This window comes from Antechinus flavipes, chromosome 5 (genome assembly GCF_016432865.1).
Source record: "Antechinus flavipes isolate AdamAnt ecotype Samford, QLD, Australia chromosome 5, AdamAnt_v2, whole genome shotgun sequence".
NCBI classification, from domain to species: domain Eukaryota; kingdom Metazoa; phylum Chordata; class Mammalia; order Dasyuromorphia; family Dasyuridae; genus Antechinus; species Antechinus flavipes.
The window spans coordinates 98319395-98346154 of NC_067402.1; the positions used below are offsets into that span (position 1 = coordinate 98319395).

Below are 26760 nucleotides of genomic sequence, written 5' to 3' on the forward strand. Positions count from 1 at the left end.
TGTCACTATAGAAACATGTGTTTAGGAATTACACTACTAAGTCTGTGACCAAATATCTTTTTAAATAGACTAAAGTTGATCATGGCATATGTGAAATTATTCATCACTATAAAGGATATATAGAGACTGACTCATCATATTTAAAGTTGGAGTACTCGCAATGAAACAAGGAAATATGTATAAGGAAAATATGAGACAATAGCACATAGGAGCATGCATACTTTTTAATATTAGTACTCAAATACACATTATTTATATAAAACACTGTATGAGGCAAACCTATCTGATTTATATGCAAAGAAATCATGTGACAATGAGTTGAAGAAACTAATAATATTTACCTGAGGAAAAGATGACCCACAAGAGGAGAAAGGGACCCACAATCAAGAGATATAGATATTTGAAAGGTTAAAATATGAAATGGGTACTTGTTCTGTATTATCCTAGAAGGCTGAACTAGAACCACTGAATGAAAATTATATATAGAGAGAGATTTTGACAGCATAAAGAAGAAATTTCTAATAAAAATGGAATGGGCTACCTCAGTAAATAATATCCCTACGAGTCTCTGAGGTTTTATATACTTAATTGATAATATCCTTGATGAAAACACAAAAAATAGTATGTTTTTCACAAGTAATTTTCTACATCATACCACATTTTAATGTCACATAACTGACTAGAAAATTTGGAAAAAAATTTAGAAAATATGTCAACCATTAGCATTAGAAAAATAAAGTGAATGAAAAATAATATCACACAACTATAGTATGCAAATTAGTAGGCAGCCTATTTAGTTAGTCCATCAGTAATGATTGTCTTAGACAGATGTTACATTTGACTATTAGTCCTGGAATTAAACAGAAGAGGGAAAATAGTTTCTATAACATGTGGGAAATTGCCCCTCACCAACCTCTTCCCTAAAAAAGAAGAAAGCCTTCCACTGGTCACTATTGAATGCCATAAGTCTTCATCTCTTTAGCTTGATTTTCTCAGTGATTCTGTATGACTACAAATCAAGAAATAGTATAGTCTTAGAATAATTGAAATTACAAGTCAACTAAAGAGAAAGACATATCATGTATATAAACTTACTGCAGCATCCTGAGAAAAACATCATTGTTAACATCTAATTCGAAAGGGAAGAGGATCAATCATGCAATGAAAATGAGAGACCATTTCTCAGTTTGAGGTGGATGTCAGTCATCTTTGCTATTAAAAGTATTTGGCAGCTTCTCTAAAGAATACTGATGGAAACAAGGATAAGAATTGGGCATAATGGGAAGGCATGAAGGTTAGTATTTGCTTTAGTGCACACAGTGAAATCACAGATCCATCAAAGGATCTTCTCTTTATTTCTGAACATTGAATTTTAATGACTGATTTCTTCATTATCTCATTTCACTTTTACATATTTTTTTATGTTTTTCACACTTAACAGGTTTAATTGCATGCTAGTAAACCACAGTTTGTTTAGCTATTCCCATTTGCTGGACAGTTAAGTTATTATTACCTCACTTGTAAGTGGGAATTGCTGTTACTTCTTTAACCCTGCTATAAGCTAGTGGTCACAGGAAGGAATCTCAAAAAGCTATGATGTTCTTGGTTTAATCCTTTTTGTTATAATTCCTTATTTCCCGTTGCATTCTCTTCACTGTTTTTGAAGTTGGGTGAAGATAGATCCTATTTTTTGCTAGGATATGTGGTTGTCAAATAGAAAACTCTTTTTATCTTAAAACTTTAAAGACCACTGACATATGTCATGGTACCAAAGCATGACTGTTACAATTTTTCTTAAGCAATGTGTTTGAAGGTTGAGCTACAGGCAATCAATTGCCCTGTTAAAAATTTAATGTCTTTTCCTGCATAGTATAACATTATAGTAATTTAGTGGTGCATTAAGTCTTTGTACATTTGAGGGTCATGAGCCTGCATCATCTGGTCTGGGTGGTGTCTAATAGGGTACAATCATGATGAATATGTGGGTCTTTCATTTCAGCCACTCTAGGTAAAGAATGTCCTTTGTTTCTGTTGAGCACATTTTTATCAAATATATAAGAATGATAGGTAACAGGATCAAACTTCTATGGTTTGCCAAGATGAATCTTGCTACTTCTATAAGAATAAATCAAAGGGCCTGAGCACATGTTTGTATGCTTATTTAAAAAAAAAAAAAAGAAGCTAAAATCATTAAAGCAACTAAGATAATAGTTATATACTCAAACATAAAAAATAATCAAAGTGAATATCTTCCACTGATGCAAGTTGCATCCCTTTCTCACTTTATTTGCTATAATTGAGTTTTTTAACCCTCCACCCTCATCCTCCTTACCCTCCCCACCCCTCCCCACCCCCCCAAAAAAAAAAAAAGATCATGTGGCAACCAGCCTTCTGGTGATGAGTTTCTCTGAACTCAGTTGTACTAATTTTTAGGACAGACACTGAATTCATTATTGTTTCTATGATTTTACCCTTTCAAGCTTGTTTTGAATTGCCAAAGTTTGTTCTCAACGAGCTTGGTCTTGGAGAGCTTAGGGTTACTTCTGTGCCAAGAGGATGGGACATTGGCAGAAAAAAGACAAGAAATATACAATGTCTAGACCATAATAAAGCATCAGAGGAATGTTTAATGGAGATTTGGCTTTTGTAATTCGCAGTAAATAATGCATAAATTGAAATTTACACCTGGTGCTTGGGTATAACCAAGTCTTAATCTGATAGCAATTACACTATTTAGAAATTGGGAGAAAATATTTTTCTATGATAATATTGGAAACTGGAACAAAAGAAAAAAAATAACTTTCAATAGCCATGTACCTAGCAACAGAAAATTTTAGAAGGGGAGGTAAAGGGGGACAATCAGTTTTGGTTTGGGCATGTTGAGTTTTAGTGGTCATTAAACAATGTCAGATGTTAGAGATCAAGAATGAGGATTGAGAAAAGGCTATCAGATTTGGTGATTAAATTAAATAATTGGAATCCAGGATTCTTGGAGTCATGAACTTGCTTTAAAGCAGAAGTATCCACCTCAGGATCACTATTCAATCACCTGTGCTCAGGGAAAGAGAAAAAAAAAAATGACATGCAGTAACCAGCACCTTGAGACTCAGGGTTGAATTCTCCTGGTCATTCATTTGTTCAATGACATGTGAAATTAATTACCATTTCTCTCAGATTGGGGTGGGGAGAAGGTACTAATCTTTCCGCCTCACAGAAAGAGTTTCAAGCCATACATTCAGGACAGAGGAAGAACATAAAAGAAAAAAATCTTCTCTGGCAGACTCAGTGGCCAAATCCTTTTGCTGTCATGGTAACCAAGGGATTGCCCCAGAATTCCAAAGTCTTCCATTCTTAAGTATATGTGTCTCTGTCACTGCTCCAGGAGACATCCTTTATTTTAGCTCTATTAGATATAGAAGAAAAAAACTGAGGCACAGGGGAAGTAAAGTGGCTTAATCAAGAAACCCAAGGTGGATAGTAGTACAATCAGGCTTTAAACTTCTCCACTGCTAATGTGCTCATTCAAGTGATAGTTGCAAAGGAAAATAAGTTATTGCAAAATAAGGTGCTAACTATACAACATAGGTGCAAAAAAGAGTTGAAACTCAGTGTAGATTCAGTCAGGAAAAGTTTCCTGGAGAAGCTGTAAATGTAATTTAACTTCAAATTAATAAATGAAAAAGCCTTCCTGGATATATAATAAACATATGCTTAGGCATAGAGAACAGATTTGGGCAAGGAAGAATGGAAATAGGGGAATGCAGGTTCCAGGCACTGAAAACAAAAGAATAAGCAAAAATCAAAGGTAATTTATTTTCAATAATAGGCTTCATTGTGATATTCATATAGTATATTGCTAACTGCTCCCAATATAAAACACCTTCACCATTTATCAATAGGAAAAAAATGAGGATGAAAACAGATTTTGATGATATATATACTTAAAATGAAATATATGAAGAACAAGCAAACTTCTGTTTTATGATCCTGTGAACAAAGACTAAGGCAATGGTTTATTGCCTCTGATACCAACAAATCAGATCTATTAATATCAATAAACATGATCTAAATCAGATTCTGCCTTTCCAAAAAGACAGGAGGTCAGATTGTCAGGAAGAAATATACCTTCTAAAAGAAATGCTAAATGATCTTACATACCCTGCTTGATGGCAAATATCTACCTTCTACTCCTATGTTATATTAATTATCTATTGAGGCCATAAGGAGTCACAGTGACCACTAGAATTGAATTGTTCTTTTAAAATAGCTAAGTTTAAGCTATATTTGTATATCTATTTGCAACACCATGAATGCTTATTATAATCTGTGCAATGATATACATTTTTAGGATGTTTGTTTTTGTGTGCGCCTACTTGCATGCATATGGAACAGAGACTTGAGAGAATAATACTGTTCAAAGCAAAAGTATGAAAGATGAATCAAGAGAAAATATTTCACTGACAATTTCATTCATCTAAAAATGGACTTGATGCTAGTGATCTCAGTGGAAATGTTGCTGGCTGTCCCAAACTCACAGATGGCAACTTGAGCTGAATAGCCAGAAAAACCCTCATAAAGTAGTGGTTCATAACCTGTGGTCTGTGAATCCTTTATGTTATATATATATATATATAATATATATATATATATATATATATATATATATATATATTATATATATATATATATATATATATATATATATTATATATATATATATATATATATATATATTGATAATTGTTTCAATATAATTGGTTCACTTTATAATCCACTGTATTTTATTTTACTTAAAACTATTATTCTGAGGTGTACATAGATTTTACCAGAATGCCCAAAAGGTCCATAACGTACAAAAGAGTTAAGAATTTCTGCCACAGGGGCTGAGTGTACAGATTCATTTCATATTTGTTGCAGTGCTTTGAACAGTGGTAACAAAGAATAAGAAACATAGATTTGGAGGTTGAGTTTCTGATATCCCCTCTCATATTAGAATTCACCCAAAGAATATTAATGAAAATGACTAAATTAATGTACTATGAATGCAGGAGAGCTCTATAAGGTTAGTTAAAATCTGAAAATGCTAAAGTTATAGCCATCTATATATAATTGAAAAAACTAAAATTCTGGATCTTTTCCAAGGTTACACAATTACTAAGTAGGATCCTAAATATCTGCATTTTCCCCATTCTTATTATTGTAAAATTCTCATTGACTTGTGTGACCTGGAGTCTTTCAACTTGTATTTTGGAGAAAGGAAAGAGTTTCAATTAGTATGATGAATAAAAAAGAAACAAAATAATTTTAAAGAAAGCCAAGCTTCATCCCTAAACATTCATTTAATGTTCCTCTTATCAATCAACCAATAAACAATTGATAAATACCTATTATGAGCCAGACACTATGTTGAGACTATAAAAAAAGGCAGAATCCCTGCCCACAAGGAGCTTATATCAACAATGTCCATACTGCCAAAGGGTATGTATATTAGACAGGCTTATTCATTTATAATATGTTCTAATAGAACAAACCAAGTCTCTTCCTTCAAATGTAATCATTATAAGCCAGTCACATATGACTGTTATTGTTTTTTCATCATCAGTATGCCTCTTTTCTTAAAAAGTAGTTTAAATAGCTCTTATTGCAGCATTTAAATAGCTCTTATTGCAGCAATTATAAAAAATCTACTAATTGTCCTATGCAGTAGAGCTCCTAACAGAACGAAATAATAAAGTTTGTGTTTGTTTTAAAAAGCTTGAACATTTGATGGTAATCATGGAGGACATTTTCTAACTGGTATAATTGGCTTTGATTTCTCTAAATAATAGTCTTCAATTGGACTAATTGTTTTTCGGACATCGAGCTGAGTCACAACATGGGGTAGAGAATAAAAAGTAAGAATAATTGAACATCAGAAGCTTTCTGATGACTTCTAGCTCCAGTCCAAGGACATGGAAACTGACTTCTCAGAAGGATAAAGATAAATGCAGCCACTTTTCAAAGAGAAGTATAATAGCCCATCTTCAGTCACCTGAGTTCAAAAAAAGATTAGTTGTCAGGAGAAAGAGGTGATGAGTGCTCACCTTGTGAGGTGTCGTTAGCAGATCACTTTTTCCAGGGAGAAGCAGAGTAAAAACATGCCACTTTTTATAGATAAGGCTGGGTTAAAAAAAAAAAAAAAAACAGTTTATTTCTCAGTAATTCATGGCATGCATAACAATGAATAGGAAAAGTTTGTTCTTATCATTTCCACATTGACACTAAGAAAACCTAGTAGATAACAGGATAACTTTCAGAGCTGCCTAAAGAGTCCAAGTGTGTTGTAAGGCTGCATGTCCTTGGAAAGTCACAGCAGAGTGGTGGGGTCACCCTTCCTCTAAGTTGGGACATTTCAACACCCCCATTCTTTTACTGTATGCTGACTTGGAGTAAGTGTAATACACATTTCATAGGCTAAATTTCTTTCTGGTTTTGGTGTATGTTTTTGTCATTCTTTATATCATGGAAGTCCCATGAAACTTTGTCTTTTTAGTGATAAGCCTAAGTTATTCAGTCTATTTCACAATATTATCAATATAGAAGTGGAAATGACTTTAGAAGTCATAACTCCTTTCTTTGACACGTCAGGACACTGAGGCACATGGGTTAAGTGACTTACTCAAGATCATATTGTGATAATTTGTATTTGAACCCTAAATGTAGCATTCTTTCCATTATTCCAAAAATCAAATCAATAGTACCACTGGTTCTAGAAATGGGATGGGGATTGACTACTATAGATGACCATTCTAGTGATTCCTCCAGATACTTACTTCCCTTGCCAGTACTTTACTCTTTATCTTCCCCTATTAAAATGTAATCTCTTTAAGGGCAAGAATTGTCTCACTCTTTGTATTTAAATCCTCTTTGTCTTCATAATCCTATGCTTTAATGCGTTGAACTGAGTAAAAACTCAATGAATATTTTTCATTTCATTTCATTTCACCTGTTTCCCAATGCAGACTTGAATAACATCAGTAGTAGATAGTTATACAGATTCATTTGTCAAAAAGAGGAGCTTATGAGGGCAATTCAGGATTAGTTGACTGGCACCAGAAACCACTAAGAGTTAACCTTATGGAGCTTGAATTTAATGTACAAACTAAATTATGCACAGAAAAGGTGTTCCATGCAACACATCACTGGAAGCTGTAAAAAAAAAAAAAATAATCAGTGAATCCATAGAGGATGATTAATTAACTAATTAATACTTTTAGTCCTCTGTAAAGTCAGTTTATCTAATTGTGAATAGTCCATATAACAGTAAATACAGAAATAGTGACTTATGCCAGAAACATTTCTATCTGAATCTGACTGAAAAAAGAGATGATTAATAACAAAATATCATTTATATAGTATTTTAAGACTTAAAGATATATGTGTATGTATATAAGTATATTTAATATTGAAATTAATAAATAAATTATTTTATTTATTCTGTTCAATAACCCTGAAAGATAGTTGTCAAATCAAGATAATCTCTAGCTACCTGAGAAAACAGGAGATTTAAGTGTCTTGTATGGGGGCACTCAAGGGATGATTATTCTGTAATCATGCTGAATTCCAGAGTCTAAAATAGATTTCATTGATAATATTGACATATTTTTTGGATTTGGTGTTTGAGTGACCTTTTCCAAATTTCAGGTTAAATTTTCTCATTTTTTCAGGATTGTGGACAAAGATCATGCATTCTTTCCTTTGCATCCCTCATAAAACCAATCTCAGTCTTCATGATGCAGAAAATACTCAGAATACTTGACAATTATTCACATCCACATTTATTTTAAATTCCTTTACATTAGCATGTATAAGTCACAGTTTTAGTATTTTTCTTCAACATCTATATATTAAAAGTTAAGAAAAGATTAAATAAAAACAATTATTTGGATTATTAATTCATTTTTTCAACCAAAATAAGGGTTGTTATTTAATGAAACTTTCTTGCTTCATTTACCTGAATTATTTCATCTTCATTATCTCATTCATATATAAAGTTTCTTAAACTAGTCTGTCTATTGAAAAAACTTTTTAAAAATCTTCCAAATTTGGATAGAGTTAATTCTATAAGCTATATATATATTCTATATATATGTATATGAAAAGAAAATATATTCTATATCTATCCTAACCAGAATTATCTTCCTCAAGAAAATTAATTAGATAGAACAGACTTTATTACAACCATCAGTGAACATTCCAAGAAAGCAAAATTTGTCTTGATTTTTCCTCTTAAAATGCAGTTTTATAACAAATGATAATTAGAAATAGTATTAAATCAGTTCATTGTTATTTCCAAAACTTATTTCTGAAATTTAAATGAAAGTTGTTAATAGAGCACAGTATATTTTTGAATGTGTATACATATTAAGATAAATTTTTGTATCCCTTAAATTCCTTAAAAGTTTAAAAGTATTTTTTGAGGGGTGAGGGTGGGTTTCAAGTGAAATCCAAATCAGATTTTTCCCAGAAGTGTCGACATTCAGCTACTGTTTATTAAGTGCCTTTTCCCTATTGTTTACACCATATGATAAGTGCTGGGGAGACAAAGCTCTTGCTCATAAAATGAATGCATGCTATTGAAGAGAAATGAGGAATAAAAAGATAATTAAACACAAATTAATATGGTTAGGGGAAGGTTCCCACCATCTATAAAGGACACTATGTTTAGGAGGTGGCACTTGAAAGAAAATGCCTTCTAGCCCTAAATCCTATGAACTTTGGAAACTTATGTTCATTCTCAGAGACCGAAAATAATGACCTCCACACTATAAACAGTTCCCTTCCGACCTAAACAAGCTTCTCTCTGAGATCACTTTAATTCCCAGGATATAAGCCATGCCCCATGATGGAGTCCTTGAGAATTTTCAAAAAAAAGGGTTTTAAATACTCACCTGTGTGCTCTATCAAGCAAGTTCATCATATTCCAACTCTTAAGCTGACAGCTCAAAATTTAAAACAAATAATCCAATTTATCAATCTACTTCTATTTGTACTTTATCTCAGACATTGCTAACAGCCCCGAGTTAGTCTTTTTTTTTTTTTTTTTTTTTTTTTTTAATAAACGTAACAGAGATTCTCTAGTCTTCCAATAATAAAACTGAATACTGGTTATAGCACCCTTTGCTATTGCTACAATTGAGAGAAAATTTTCTGCTTCAAAATGAGTCTCAATGTTGACAAATTAGGTTGAGAAGACAATCTGAGTGGCACAAGTATTCCCACCCCCAGGCAAATTTGTCTTTGCTACAGGACAGAATGGTAAGATTGAAAGGAGAGTGAATTCAGAGGATGTGAGTGCAAGACCAACTCTGATGTTTACTATGTTTTTGATTGAAAAACTCAGTCTTTTCAAACCTCAAGTTCTGACATTTTCTATGAAAGAAACGTAATTTATACTAACTGTTGTGAGCAAAATTTGTTTTTTAATCTGATAGTGCTTTAGAAACATCAATAATTATTACTTTTGGTATCTTTCTACCTCCTCGTGTCTTTTTTGTCATACTTTTCATTTTACCTTAGTCCCCAAATCTGAGTTGTGTTCTTTTTTGTTTATTTAATTTTTTATTTTTCCCCAATTCTAGATACAGTTTTTTAACTTTTATTTTTAATTTGAGTTCCTAGTTCTCACTCTTTTTCCCTTCCCAGTCTCCTCTTTGAGAAAGCAAGCATTTTGATATACATTGTATATCGATAGCCATGCAAAACATATTTTCATATTTTCATGTTGACAGAAAACAGACAAAAAACAAACTCAAGAAAATGAAAGAAAGTTTTTAAAAAGTATGCTTTAATCTGTATTCAGACACCATCAGCTCTTTCTTGAGGGATGGATCTTTCAGTTGTTTTGGATATTGTGTTGCTGAGAATATCTCAGCTGATTATCTTACAATATTGCTGTTACTTTGTATACATTAACTTCTGTAAGCATTTCCAGGTTTTTTTCAGAGAACATTTTACTAATCGAATCATTCTTTTATAGCACAATAATATACTTTCATCATGATTTATTCAACCATTCTTTCATTGATGAGCATCCTCTCAATTTCTAATTCTTTGCCTCCAGAGAAGAGCTGCTATAAATATTTTTGTCATATAACTCCTTTTTCTTTTTGCTTTTATTTTTGATTTCTTTTGGTATACAGATCTAGTAGCTGTATTGATAGCTCAAAGAGTATAGTAGGTTTGGGAGCTCTTCACAAAATGGTTGAAATGGTCACAATTCTACCAACAGTGCATTCATGTCTCATTTTCCCCATATCTCCTCTACCATTTGTCATTTTCCTTTTCTGTCCTATTAGTCAGTCTAATAGGTATGAGGTAGTATCTCAGAATTTTAATTTGCATTTCTCCAATAGTGAGAGCATTTTTTCATGTGGCTATTTTTAGCTTTAATTACTTCATCTAAAAACTGTTCATATCTTTTGATCATTTATCAATTGAAGAATGGCTCCTATTTTTATAAATTTGACTCAGTTCTGCATATATTTGAGAAATGAGGACTTTAATCGAGAAATTTTCTTCACAATTTTTTCACACTATTGCCAACTGTATTTCCCTCCATCCTATTTCCCTTTCCGTTTCTTCTATTCTCACTTTCCTTTCACCCTATCCTACTTCAAGTTTTGCTTGTGTCATTACTCTTAATTTGGCCTCCCTTTTATCATCACCCACCTCTTCTTATCTCCTTCAACTCCTACTTTCATGCAGAGTAAGATAGATTTCTATACCCAATTAAATGTGAATGTTATTCCCTCTAAGAGCTAATTTTATGTGAGATAATTTATCCCATTATACCTTTTCCTTTCTCTTTTCTCCCAGTATGTTCCTTTCTCACCCCTTAATTTTTTTAAATTATCATTCTTTCATATTTAACTCATACCAGTAACCTCTGACTCCTAACTGCCCCATAATAATAAAATTCTTATGCGTTATAACTATAATCTTTATATGTAGGAATGTAAAAAGTTCCAACTTATTAAGTACTTTATGATTTTTCTTTTCAGTTTATCTTTTTATGTTTCTCTCAATTCTTATATTTGAAGCCAAATTTCTATTCAACCCTGGTCTTTAATCAAGAATGCTTGAAAGTTCTCTATTTCATTGACTATCCATTTTCCTCCCGAAGGATTGTACTTAGTTTTAATGGGTGGGTGATTCTTGTTTAATCCAAATTCTTTTAATCCTCCAGAGCATTATATCCCAAGCCATCTGATCCTTTAATATAGAAACTGCTAAATCTTATATTATTCTGACTGTTGCTCCACCATATAGAATTATGTCTTTCTGGTTGCTTGCAATATAATCTCCTTGCCTTGGGACCTCTGAAATTTGGCCACAATATTCCTGGGAGTTTTCATTTGGGGATTTCTTTCAGAGGTAATTGGTAGATACTTTCAATTTCTATTTTACCTTCTGGTTCTAGAATATCAAGGCAGTTTTCCTTGAAAATTTCTTGATTTCTCATAAAGTTATTTTGCTTCCATTTTTTCAATTCTAATTTTTAAGGAATTATTTTCTTCAGTGAACTTTTGTATCACCTTTTCTGTTTGATTAGTTCTACTCTTTAAGGAGTTGTTTTTTTTTTCTTCAGTGAATTTTTGTGCTTCTTTTTCCTTTTGGCCAGTTATATTTTTCAAAGCCACCTTCTCCTCATTGTTTTTTGTTTGTTTTTGTACTTCTTTTACCATTTGCCTTAGTGTATTTTTATGGTGTTATTTTCTTCATTGTTTTTTGTGAATTTTTTACCAAGCTAGTGACTCATTTTTTACATGATTTTTTTTTTCATCATCCTCATTTCCAATGTTTCCTTTATATTTCATACTTGATTTTCAAAATCCTTATTTGAGCCCTTCCATGGCCTGAGACTAATTCATATGTTTCTTGGAGGCTTTGGATGTTGGAATTTTGACTTTATCTCCTTCTGAGTATGTGCTTTGGTCTTCCTTGTCACCATAGTAACTTTCTAGGATCAAAAAATGTTTTTCCATTTTCCCAGTCTTTTTCTTGACTTTTTTTTTTAAAGTGGGGCTCAGTTTCCTATGCGGAGAGTATCAGTTGCATAAAAGCCCTAAAGCTTGGGATAGTTTTCAGAGATATTTTAGGGACCTATATGTTTCCAGAGTGGTAAGATCTAAGGAGATGTGTGTTTATTCCCCTCCTGGCCTGTATTCTGGTCTGTGAGAGACCACAAGCACTCTTTTCTGCTCTCAAATTATGACAAAGGTCCTTGGTCCATTGCAGCCCTCATGCTCTGGGGTGTTAATGCTCACCTCCTTACCTTGAGACTGCCACCCAGATCTGAGTATGGGCAAATAAATCGTCAAAGTCCTGCTTCCAGTGCCAGCAAAGAGACCCATGTAATCTCCTTCTAATCAGTTCATTGGACTTTCCTACTGTCTATAATCTGAGAGTCCCTGAATCAGTGGCTGTAGTTGCTGATCAGTGGCTTCCATTGTCTGTTCCTGATTGCTGGGACCTGGTCTGTGCTGGTTCAGCCTATGTTATACAGTATTTCACTCTCACACAGTGCAACAGATCTCTCCTGACCTTCTAAGTAGTCTTTTCCTTCCCGTATCCTAACTGATCGTGTATTACAGGGTGGAATTGTGCAATTTTGCATTTTTAAAGAGGATTATGGAAAGTCAACCCCAAAAGAAATGAAGCTATGGTGATGGAATAAATTACATGTAGCAGAATTTGGAGTAGTGAGTAGTGGAGTAGACACTTTACCTACTTGTAAAGTCAGACATGAACACCCCTTTGAATCTAATAGTAATTGTGCAATGTAATTCAACTATAAGCTCTCAGGAGGCTAGGACCATATCTTCTTTAAAATTTGCATTCCCTTCAGTACCAGGCATTTTTAAAAATATTATAACAAATGTTTACAGATGAATGATCACTGAGAGAAAAAATTATACCTTCAGAGGAAGACTTGTATCTTTTCCCCACTCCATTGAAACTACTTATTTCAATTTCCAGAAGGCTCAGTTTTCACAAGATATTCCTGCAACTTGCACATAATTTGAATTCATTGTGGTTTCTGCCAGTCTTCAACACCCCTACCCCCATCCCCAAAGAATAATGAAGATTGGGCAAATCTTCTATAGGAAGCTGCCTGCCCACTCCTGTTCTACAAACACCAAACTTTCAATGAGCTAATATAGTTAAACTTCAAATTCTATGGAAAGTCTTTGGGACACCACTTACAGTTTTCTGTCTGGTAGAACAGAATACTTTGTCAAGCAAGATATCCCAATCTTTCTTTCAGAAAGGAAAAGTAGCTAGAATTAATGCCTCAAGAAAATGCCTTAATCCAAATTTATCACTATAAATATTTACTGAAACCCACTTGCTCATTTTTTAAAGGCATGTATTGTTTCCTCCAGGACAACATCATACACTTCCTATATTTCAAGTCAGAGGAGATTTTTATAAATATGTATATATGACTTGGAGAATTAAAATTATGCTAATGTTACACTTCTTGTGTGGAGGATCTTTTCACAAAAGGGTTTGTCTTAATTTTCCATTGCTGTGGTTAGGCCTATGTATATGGTCTTTTCTCTGTACCTTGGAAACTCTGATCATTTTTATAGAGGCTGCTGTACCATCCTGTACTGGTAGTGCCAGCCTCCCTACTGCTCTGATGTTTTCTCATAGTCATCCATACATATGCACAGCTCTTACTGTGTCTTCTAGATCTGAGCCAGGGAGAAGCCTATGAATTCTTTCCTTATCTAAACAGTGAGCACAGTTTTTTGGTCATCTCATTCTTCATTTCTAGTGCATCATTTCTCTGCAGTTAGTCTGTGAAATTATGATTGGTCATTGCACTTGTCAGTGTTCCAAAACTTTTCAGCATTTTTTTTTCATGACAATAATGTGGTCATTATGTAAATTGTTCTGAGTTTTGCTCATTTTATTATGCATCAATTCACTCAAATCTTCTGGTTTCTCTTAATTCTTCATATTTATTATTTCTTATGCTGTCCCATAATATTCCTATTCTAGAATTTGTCTAATCGTGTCTAATTTTTAGGCCCCTTCTTTATCTTCAGTTCTCTACTATGATAAGAATACTAAATAAGGGGCAGACAGGTGGCACAATGAATTAAGTGCTAGGCCTGGAGTCTGGAAGACTCATTTCTCTGAGTTTAAGTCTGGCCTCATATATTTATCTGCTGTGTGACCCTGTGCAAATCACTTAACCCTGTTTTCCTCAGTTTCCTCATCTGTAAAATAAGCTGAAGAAAATGGCAAACTAGTATCTATGACAAGAAAACCCCAAAGGGAGTCATAGAAAGTTGAACACAATTGAAAAATGACTGAACAAAACAAGAAATTTTATATATATATGCATTCTTTTTTCCCTCTTTTAATTTTTTTTAGGATATCCTCTACAGCAAAGGGTATAGTTAAATGAATGTGGGTGTATCAGAAGTTGTGTTGTTTCCTAGAATGGTTGGATCATTCTACCAAGTTCTATCAACAATATATTAATGTTTCTGCTTTCCTACAGTCTAAACAACATTTGTCATTTTCGTCTTTACCAATCTGATGGGTGTCAGATAAATCATCAATGTTGGTTTAATTTTCATCTCTCATCAATTTAGAGCATTCTTTCATATAGTTGTTTGTAGTTTGAGTTTGTTGTTGTTTTGAAAATTGCCTATTCATCTATGACAACTCAGACAGGTTCTTTATCAAAAAGAGAAGGTATGAATAGTTTCCTTATATTCTTCACCATACCCATACAAATTATATTTATCCATTAAAAAACCCAGATCAGATACATTCTATATGAATGGAGCCTTCCAACAACAAAGTTCTCTTTCTTTCCCCTAAATTTCTATTTCATCCATTTTCTGTATTACTCATTTCACATTTACCATACGTGAATCTTTTATACGGAAGATCTGTAATTTTATCAGGATGAAGAATTTCCATGTAGGAATTCTGTACTGTGTTTATGATTTAATAGATAAGTCATAGGATAAATAAAGTTTGATAATAGAATATTGATAAATATTTGATAAATAGAAGTTAAGGAACTTACTCAGAGTCACACTATTATAAGTGTCAAAGACAAGTATTGAACCTAAATCTTTGGAATTCTAAATCCAGCATTCCATTCCCTATGCCACGTTACCCCTGACACTTAACATAATCTGCTATTTTCTTAGCTAATTTGTTCAAGTATTCATCAGTCTCTAAACTTTGAGGTCTGGAACCATAGCTCATAAACTTGACTTTTAATTGTCTTAAGAATCTCAGGAATAAAATCAGTATGATCACCACAAAAACTTTAGATATGCCCAAAACGAAACACTTAAATAGGACATCAGAATCTACCCAGTGATAGAGTTAATACTCAGCAAGTTGTTCTATCTTGCTATGGTATTCTCTCAAATGACTTAAGTGAGAGCATAGCATCCAAATTCATAGGGACAGAATGTTAAACTGAAGCTAAAATAAAATTTCTCTCAGAATAGACTATCAGTGTGGGATAGCAAAAAAGAAAAGAAAACAAACAAAACCCCCCACTAGATTTAATATTATATGAACTAGGTTCAAGGCTAAGCCAAAATCCTACTTGTTCCTCATAATCCATTAAGCATCTGAAATTTATCTAAACCATTTTTGTCCCTCTATATTTTCTACCATGGGTTGCATAAATATAGCAAGAGTGTAAACTATAATTTCTATTCCTCTGTCCTGCACTTACCTTCCCAAAATTAGTCATATTCCTAGAAAACTAAGGAGTATTCTCCCATTCTAATTCTTCTTAGCTTTCAGCTTTACAAAAGTCCACTCTGGCCTCTGAACATCAATGAATTCTTGTTTTAGTTTCCCTTTACCTACCTACTTATCTATTTTATGTATGTATGTATGTACATAAATACATACATATACTTTGATTTCCATTTTTGGTAAGGAGTGTTTCCTAACAGCCTCTTTAAACTCTCTGTTTATATCTAGATACATCTATTATATCTAGAAATATCTAGAAAGATGGCTGGAAATTTGCTTTATGTACTAATGATAATTTGTCACATGACAACAGTAATATAAAGTGGTTCAAAGATGCTTAAATCTTGGAATCTGAAATTTTCCTACGTCACAGAGCTGGCCTTAAGAAAAGATATGTCCCAATCCTTCCAGCTAATCTGTAGGAGTAGATTAATGAGTTAATCAACCTGAATTTGCATTTCATTGATACCTGTCCACTAAATTGAGACATCTGGTCAATTTATTCAAATCTAACTGCAGGTCACAAGCTCTAAGCATAAAAAGGCATTTTTATCAAGAAAAAAATTAATGTAGAACTTCCTCTTCCTTTTCATAAACAAAATATTTTGACACCATCACATTTTATAAAAACTATTTCACAAAATCATGCAGATTGGTCCCTCTACAAATTTATTATATAATCTCCATTGGGAGCTAGGTGGTTCACTGCATAGAGTGTTGGGGCTAAAGTCAGGAAGACATTTTCCTGAGTTCAAATCTGACCTCAAACACTTACTTTCTGTGTGACCCTTAAGCAGGTCACTTGGCCCATTTTTGCCTCAGTTTCCTCATCTACAAAGTGAGCTGGAGAAGCTAATGGAAAAACCACTCTAATACTTTTATCAAGAAAACCCCAAATGGAACCATGAATAATCAGACCTGACAAACAATAACAATCACCACTGAGCTCTTACTGCTTATATAGCAACTCCTATTTTTTCCCCTGACTCCCTCATGTAGCCTCCTTTTGTCTTCTCCATCTCATTAATCTACTGAAAAATCAGAAACATCCCTGGCTGTATACATCCTTACTGTATACATTCCTTGATTTTCTATTTCTTCAGATTCCCTTTTGGCGTTTTGTACTAAAGATTCCTTTTTTTTTTCTTCTCATCTTCAGTTTCTTTCTTCTCTTCCCTGAATCTTTGCAAATTCTCTTCCTCTTCCTTAAAAAAAGTTTATACTTGACCCTACTGTTCCCTTGTTATTTTGTTATTGATAATTAATTTTCTCTCTTTTGTAACTAAAATCCTAGAAAGGTTCACTCACATCATCTCATCTCTGTTCTTTAAATTTATTGTTCTATTAAATTTATTTAATAAAATTCTTATAATAAATAAATTTATATTTATTACAAATTCAATAAATTTATTCCTTTCAATCTCTGCTGAACTAAATCCCAGTCTTTTCCTCAGTTCTCATGCTTTTGGATCCCTCCAAATCTTTTCATACCATTGGCCACCCTTGATAACCCCTCCCAAATATATAATGACTCCTTGGTCATCATTTCTGGATTATCACTTTCCATCCTGTCATCCTACATTGAGCTCTTTCTTTGATTCCCTTTTTCAATCTATCATCCACTCTGAAGATTTCAATGATTAAATCCACATAGGTGATGGCATGAATTTAAATGGGGTTCTACCTATATTGTTATTATTTCTATATTACGTGTCTTCTTAATCACACTGGTCAAGAGGTTGATTGCTTAGAAAAATATCTTTCTTTGATGAATCATGAATTGATATTTCATTGTTTTGAACATCTCTGAACTTCACCATAGAGTTTATTTACTAAGGTTTCTTTAGGTAAAGTTCCAAAAAAGGTAAAACACTCCCTCTAGTGGCACAGAAGAGAACAATAAATAATCAGCTTTCCTTTTATAATACTTTAAGATTTAAAAGTTGAAAAAGACATTAGAACTAATTTGTTCTAATTCTCTTATTTCATAAATAAGAAAACTGATTTTCAGTGAGGTTGTTACTTCCCTAATTTCAACCACATGAGAGTAGTGAAAGCCAGGAACTGAACCTATAACTCCATATTCAAGGTCATTATTCTTTCTTTTACACTAAACTTCTTTATCAGAAAATTACAGATTTAGAAATGGAAGGGATTGTAGAAGCCAACTAGTATATCTATTTTGATTTGCAGATAAGGAAACTGATATCTAAAGAGATTAATTGGCTCTCCCTGGGTTACATTACTACAGTTATACCTTCCACATCTTACTGTCCCTCAATCCAGAAATCTCCTGTAAAATTTTTTGGCCTGGCAATTTTTTTCTACCAGATTTTTCAAGCTATCATATTGTAGAAGTCTGAATTATTATTAAAATATATTGTTACAATAGTACAAAAAGATAAAATATATTGATATTATACTATACATGTTGTATGCATTTCTGAGTTTCTAAACTATTTCTGTGTAATTTGCTGGCCATTGCATTTCTTCTGAGGTTTCTGAAAAACTCCCCTGAAATTCCCATTTAATTTCTTATGTCAACCCACAATATAGTGAAACTGCAATGGGGAAAGTTGCAAACTTCCTGTACCTAACTGTACTAACTGTAGTTAGTGTCTTCCTGACCCCAAGAGTTCAACAAATTCTCTGTTGTACCATCTAAGAATTTAGTCAGTACACATTTAATGGCCATCTACTTTGTGCAATTCACTATCCTAATTTAGGAGTTATAAGCTTTCAAGCCATATAAGTAATGGTTGATATTTTTCTTTGACATTATGCCAAGACATAATAATAACATCTTATAATCTGTACCCATAAACCAAACAACTGCCACTGCACAATGAAAATCAGCCAGTTATTTATTAAAACATTTAAATGTAGGGAGGTTTCTACTGGTTTTGAATAGATGACAATGGCCTTCCAAGCTGACTGATATTAAGTTGTGAGACTAATAAGCATCTCAGAAATGCTAGGAGCTACAAAAGTCATCTAGTCTAAACTTTGCCAGAAGCAGAAAATCTTCTACCATCATTGATCCATGATCTGACTATAATTGGAGACCTCTAATGATGAATAATTCATGTTTCTTTTCTTTCTTTTTTTTTGACAATTTATGTTGCCACAAAGCTTTTCTTTACTTGTGGTGAAATTTGCCTTCCCATCAATTATATGCAATGGTCCCAATTCCATTTTCTGGGGCTAAGAACAAGTTTTAGTCTTTTATAAAACTAACTGTGACTGTTTCTCTTCACTGGTCTAACCCTCCTCTCTGGTCCTTGGCAAGGGACTATGTCAAAAACATAGTTTTGAATCTCCACACCATTCTAGTTAAATACCTTTAGGACTTTTCCAGCCCGTCCTTTCTAAATGAAACATGGTACCCAAAATTCCAAGATCCCAAACAGTCTTACTAAAATGCTGTCATCAAAGTGGCATGCTATTGCCATGGCCCAGATAGAAGAAATAAGTTCAGTTGGCTCATTAAAAAAATTATCCAGTTTAGATTATGTGATATGTTTCGCTAATCTCCAGTTTCAACAGTTAGGGAAACTAAGGCTGAGAATGATTTGTCTTAGGACATACAGATAGTATGTAGTAGAACTAAGCTTTGTAATATCAGTACCAGGATTCTCACCAGTTTGTCACAGGTTCACAGGTATTTAACTAGCCAATAAGAGAATTAGTCTTGGTTACATATTCTAAAAAATAATAAGGTGAGATTTCTATTTCATTATCTAGTTCAAAGATTGAAAATTAGAAGTCAAAGATTTTTTACTTTAATTTTGCTTTTCAAATCAGTTAACTGAAATCTCAGAGCTATGATAGAATATTGGAAAAGGAGTGAAGAATGTTTACAATTTTGGTACCATATATATATTTAAGTATATGCCTAAGGAAAATATAAAAACCTAGCTTCAGGAGGACTTGCAAGTGTTAGCTTTTCTCCCTTCCTAGAAGAGTCACTGAAATTGAAAAAGAAGGGATGGCCTGGAATAGAAGAACATTAACTCTCACTTTTCTCTTACCACTCTCCTGTTTAAATTCTAACTCTCCTAAGAATGTAGAAACAATAATTGAGGAGCTAAAGAAGGGAAAAAAAAAAACTTAAGTGACTACAATGGAAAAATGAATTGAAATAGAAAATGGAAGATGTTTTGATTCAAGTGATGATGATGATGATGATAAAGATAAGAATATCTGTTGTATTTATCTCACAGGCATATTGTAAAAATCAGATGAGATTATAAAGTGTTTTTTATACCTTAATGTGCCATTTCTATATACTCCAACATGTTTCCAAAATTTTTTTTCATATGTAAGTGATATAAACATTATATAAAATAATATAAATGAAATAAACATTATATAATTGTTTCTTCTCCTAGAGATTTTGATGTCAGAGGTATTCTTGCTATATGAACTACATATATAGTTTTATAGGTTTGGGGAAATTATTTTAACCTCATGCAGAATTTCTGGCTTAGAAGAGTCCTAATGGAACAACCAGCCCAACCTACACCTAACCACCTCTCAGCAGATAGAGTGCTAAGCCCAGAGTCAGGAAGTCTCTTTTTCCCGTGTTCAAATTTATCCTGAGACACTTATTAGCTGGAGGACGCTGAGAAAATAAATTAATCCTGATTGTTTCAGTTTCCTCATCTGTAAAATGAGCTGGAGAGGGAAATGGCAGATCAGTCCAGTAGCTCTACCAAGAAAACCCAAATGGGATCACAAAGAGTTAGAAACAACTGAAGAACAAAACTCAAAGTTTGATCTACCCTTTTGGTAGCTCCTTTCATCTCTGAATCATTCTTATTGTTAAGAAATTTGAGCTAAAATGGACATTTATATAGTCCTTAAAGTTTTCCTTAATCATTTCCTAATCATTTGATCTTCACAACAATCCTGTGAGGTAGATGTTATTATGATTCCCATTTTGCACTTTTAAATTTCAGCAAAATGAAGCTGAGAGAGGCTACCACATGACTTGCTCAAAGTCACAAAACTTGCCATTGACTGAGAATGAATCTGAAGTCAGATCTTCCTGATTCTGAGTCAAGTACTCTCAGCCATTTCATCACAAAGCAAGATCTTCCTCTCTTCCACTATGTAAACAGCATTCAATACTCAGTTTTGACTCTTGGAATTTAGCTAAACAAATCTAATTCAGTTTTCACACAACAGCTCTTTAAATGTTTGAAGGAAGCCACTACATGCTATCCTTCCTTCCATGTTTTCTTCTCCAAGCTAAATATCCCCCAGTCTTGATATATTATTCTAGGCCTTTCACCATCCTGAATGCCTTTCTCTGGGCATTTCATTTTATTTGTGTCTCTCCTAAATGTGATACCCATAACTAAATGCTATAATTCAGAGACAGTCTGAACAAGGCAAAGTAAAAAAAGCTCAAAAACCCATTTGGGTTTTCTTGGTAAAGCTATTGGAGTCTCCTTCATATCACTTACTGACTCAGTTAACCATCTAAATAAAAATCTCAAAGCACCAAGTTTTTAATATAAAGATTTTATTAACTCAAAGTACTTAAGATTTGTCACAGGTTTGAGAAGAAAGTAATCCAAACCTAATAATGCAAGTCAGCAGTGTTAAAGCAAGACCATGGAATTCTGCTTCAGACTGAATAAATAAGATCTGTTTAACTTCTCTTTAGAATACAGAATAGGCCTAACATATAATTATTCATCGATTATTTGCTTATAAAGAACAATTTAATAAATATATGTTCCTTTTCTGTTTATTATCCCCTTTTGCTGCTTGTTCAATCATATATGACTCTTTGTGCCTCTATGGACATATTGTCCATAGGGTTTTCTTGACAAGTTTTTTGCCTTTGCCTTCTCGAGTGGATTAGGGCAAGGAGTGACTTGCCCAGCTAATAAATGTCTGAAGTCAGATTTGAACTCAGAATGATGACTCTTCCTGATTTTAGAACCAGTGTTCTATCTACTATGCCATTAAAGATCCACTTAACAATAGCTAACCCAGAAGCAGAACAGCATTATTAACATTTGAGTTATTTGAATCTTAGACCCAGGTTCTAGATAATTTCCTTCAGCAGTAAGGTTAAAAATGTTCACAAAAATATTTAAAAAGAAAGTGGGGGCTCAGTTATTAGTTCTGTGATTTTATGGCAATTGGTGTAGATACAAGTCAAAAATATGAACAAAGATATTAACAACAGGTAAGTAAATATAGGGAAAGACCTAGAATGATTTTGATAGGTTTAAATTTTAAAAATTATTTGTGAGGCTTTTTTATAGCATTTTGATGCTTGTAATAAAAATGTTCTTTCAAAGGATCCTCACTTTTCCTGCTCCAAATTCTCCCTTGGTGAAGCTCTCATGGGTTAATTGCCAGATCTATTTATTCAGTCCCTCATGTTACCTACCCTGAGTTCAGTTCCTTCTCAATTATCTATTGAACACTTACCTCTATTCAAATTTAACAAACTTGATATATTTCTCCTAAACTTCCACTATTGTTAATGTTATTTCTTTAAAGAGTACCATCTTTACTCTAGCTCAGTTTTACCACTTCAGAATCTCACTGATACTTAGGCAGAATGAGTGAAAAAGGACAGGTGTATGATATAAAAGAGAATAGGACAGAGATGTAATGCAATGAATAGAATAATGAAGAATACCTAGAATCAAGATGATCCAAATTTAAATCCAGCCTCAGGTATTTACTAGCTATGTGCCTTTTGGACAAATCACTTAACCTCTGTCTTAGGTTTATCATCTGTGATATGGGATCAATAACAAACCTACTTTCTATCTCTCAGGTTTGTTGTAAGGTAAAATAAAATATTAGTAAAGTAACCTTAAAACACTAAGTAAAACTTAAAATCTATAAATTTTAGGAACCTTATTGTGAGAGCAAGGGAAGAGTCAATGACAACTCCATGTTAATGAATCTGAGTGACTAAGAATTTCAATTAGGAGAAATATTGTAGAGTTCATTTTTATCTAGGTACAACCTATTTGAGATCAGGCAGGGATTCTTAACCTTAAGTCTGAACTTTTTTTCTTAGTATTTTGATAAGCTATATTTCAATATAATTGGTTTTCTTTGTAAGGCTATGAATTTTATTTTATACACTTACATTTATACATTTATTATATTCTTCTGAGAAGAAATCCACAGACTTCATCAGATTGCTAGAGGTTTTCATGAATCTTACTTATATGACTTTGATTAATAACTGTTTTATGAAACCAAAAAAATTTCCTGTCATGGTATCCACGTTAGTATTATGTCTGACACTTCATGTTTAATTTAACACCATTATAAAAGGACTTATAAAAAGTTACCTATTATTAGAATGACTAATTGAAAGACAGTTGGTAACAAGTAAATAGACTTGATATCAGGATGGAACTGAGTTCATATTAACCAGTAACATTTACTGGGTGTGTGTGTCTAAACTAGGTACTATCCTCCATACATGGTATTTTATCTTGTTTCTTCATGCCTTTGCCCAAGCTGTCTTTTCTCACTTCTATTTCTTAGAATATCTACCTCCCTCAAGCTGAAGCTCCATTGCTGAAAACACATTCCATACAAGTCATTTGCTGAGTCTTATTAGTGATTTTTCCCTGCACCATACCAAATCAATGTGTATTTATTTGCATAATTTATAACCATGTACTCATTTGCATGCATGTTGTTTCCCCAAAGTAGAATATATGCTCTTAGAAGGCAGAAATTATTTTTGTATTTGCCTTTGTCTCTCTAGCCCCCAGCGCACACAGTGCCTAGTGCATAGAAGGTGTTTAATAAATATTGAATTGCATTAACCTTTCTGAAATATGGTTTCCTTATCTGCAAAAATAAGGATAATTCCTTTTAGTACTTACTTCATAGGGTTCTTCATGATGGATAGAATGGGCCAGGAATAAGGAACATTCATATTTTTGAGTTCAGATCTAGCCTCAGATACTAACTGTATGGTCTGACCAAGTAACTTAACTCTGTTTGCCTCAATTTCCTCTGTAAAATGAACTAGAGAAAGCAATGGCAGACCACTCCAGTATCTTTGTCAAGAAAACCCCCAATGGGGTCAGGAAGCAACTGATCAACAAAAGGGTAATGATAATTAAATGAGATAATGTATGTAACAAACTATACAAATATTAGCTGTTATAATTATATAATACAAAAATAAATATATTTAACTCCCTTTTCCTTTTATCCTTTACTTACAGCCAATGATGTGCTCATGTTTGGAACCCTAGTCAGCACTTCAAATACCTATGATGGGTCTGGAATTGTGACTGTGGAAACAGACCATCCACTCATCTGGACCATGGGCATCAAAAGTGAACACAGAAAATGACATTTCAAATTCCATCACTGCCTTACCTAATCTGCTCATGACTGAAAAACAGAAAGCCCACATCTGGATTAGAGAACAGAATATAAACCATGAAGGGGAATGAGGGCTAGGGTTTTATTTTTTTGAACAAAAGGGAAAAGTAATAGCTAATTATGTTATCAAAGCCAATTGATTTATTTAGAAAATAATTTTGATCAGACTTTTCTAAAATTCAGATCTGAATAATTCCAGTAAAATTCACCAAACCTTTCTTCTTATCTTCCCAATAACAGTCTTCCTTTTGAAGCTCCCAAAAACTTCCTCAGGAAACTTTCAGGTTCTACCCCTGAGACTCCAACAAAGTTCATGACTATTGTCTGCTTCCCACTTAACACACTGGACTAAGTTGCAAAGTCTTAAAAGCAGAACTTTGCATTTTATGCTTCTTGCAAAAACCTATTATTTTATTCTTCTCAAATCATTTATAAGTGATCATTACTATCATCATTATCCTCATTACTATCCATAAAAATGGAGCAAAATTCAGTGATCTAAAGTATTAAATCATAACTGCCAACTAGATTCACACAGAGTCAGTAAGACTCATCTTCCTGAGATCACATTTGATCTCAGACACTTTACCAGCTGTGGGATCCTGGACAAATCACTTATTCCCCCCGGTTCAATTTCTTCATTTATATAATGATATATTTTTGGAAATAGCAAAACACTCCAGTATCTTTGCCAAGAAAACTCCAAATGAGATCATAGTCAGTTACAACTGACAAACAACTAAAAATTAAATCAGAATTTTCCAAGTCATTGGCAAGAAGACAGAAAACTGGGAAATTTTACCAAAGAAAATATTGTCTATCGGGGAGACAATCTTACTAACTTTAATCATTCCTTGCTGACATCCAGCTTTTTAATCTATGAAAATCCATTATCCTATTAGGATTTCTATTCAAAAAATTCAAATTTCAGCTAGAAATATGACTATTTTGACAGACTTTTAATAGGAAAGATGCATAGGAACAAAAAAGGTGTGTGTGTGTGTGTGTGTGTGTGTGGGAAGGACTACTCACCCTCCTAGGGATCAATTTTGGTCTGAAAAGTTATGTCCAAGTTCCAAGAAGCTTAAATTCAGCAGTCTCTTAAGAATATGTGAGCAAATCTAAGCTATGATTACCTCATCTCACATCACATCACAAGCCTGATGTACTGAAAAGTTGTTAAAGTTTCTTCTATTGGGAGATAATACTTCTTATTTCCTCATCATCCACAGATATCACTATAGTGTTTAACTGAGCATTGATATACAAACATCTAAGAACAACTACTTATCTCATTTTGTGGTAGGAATTTAATTTTTCTAAGAAAAAGAATCATGGCTTTCTGCTGTGGGTGCTAACACTTGCCCTCTTTTCAGTTCAGAAGGGACAGGGGGAAGAGTAGCAGGTCTGCCTAGTGAAGATTCTGAAAGAGTGAACTGGCTCACAATTTGGCCCTCAAAATCAATAAGAATGATCTTCAATGAAAGTTTTTACACAGTAGCATTTACTGCTGAAAAGTAATTGTCAAATGTCACTATCAAATAAAAATATTTATTCACAAATGCTTAGTGTGTTTAAATGAAATAAATGGTCCAGTTATCCATGAAAATTTGTCATATGCCAGTTCCATATGAAGACTGTTGTCATGTTGAGCTCAAACTTGCATCTCCAACTAAAAATCTCATTAGAGCAGTTATCACTCAATGAGTGATCCTATAGAATAGAGCTGTATTTCTGCCTCATGAGAGGCTTTACTCAAGACTGCTTCATTGACCTAGTTACAATGAAAAAGTGTATTTTTCAAACACGTTTTTCAAGAACTCCTATTTTTTTTTACTTCTTTTCATCCAGTTTCCAGTTTAAATGCCTGAACCAAGTAAGTAGTCTTTTTTTTTTTTAATACAGCAGTATTATTAATTTTACCTTCTTGGTGGCCAGTCTTTGCAAATGTCAAAAAATATTGGTCCTCTCTGTATTCCCAGTTGAAATGAATCCATCACAAAACAAAGAGGGACTGTTTGTACTCCACAATTCTTTCGTTGGTGTCCCCTTTTGACCTCAGAAACTCCTCTTTTTCTGTGATGAGGCAGGTTTCCTTTTCACATGATGGGAGTTGGAGTAGATGATCTCGAAGATCTCAGTCTGTGAACCTGTAAAGATATGAGAAACAACAATTAATTTGAGGGGATGAGGATTGCTAAAGATAAGTTTTAGCTAAAACTAAAAATAGTAAAATTATTGAGAGCTAACACTATGATAATTGAGAAATAGAACCAGATAGCCAAGTTTGTTTGAATTATGTACAAATTAAGAATTTTTAAAAGAGACAAGTCCTGAGAGCTGAGCTACAAGCAGAACATATTTTATGTACACATGTATATATGTGTATGTTGACGTCCTCCCCCGTCCCCTCCGCCCCCCACACTTTCAGATCTTCAGCTAGATAAAGGATAATTGAGGTCATCAGATAAATGAGATTCCATCATTAGAACTAACAAACCAAAGATTATGCAAGCCATGTTTATAAAACTATGTGTATGGAAAGAGAATATATATGAGTAAAGTGGCACCTTA

The 26760-nt window shown here is 33.2% G+C and overlaps 1 protein-coding gene across 1 annotated transcript in view; it reads left to right on the plus strand.

The window, feature by feature from the left end:
* TPK1 (thiamin pyrophosphokinase 1) overlaps positions 1-25748 on the plus strand; it is a 508741-nt gene extending 482993 nt beyond the window's left edge. The window contains exon 9 of the mRNA XM_051961747.1: positions 24024-25748. Coding sequence (XP_051817707.1) covers positions 24024-24154 — 131 coding nt within the window. The 3' untranslated portion in view covers positions 24155-25748. The remainder of the gene's footprint in view (positions 1-24023) is intronic.
* The last annotated feature ends 1012 nt before the right edge of the window (positions 25749-26760 follow it).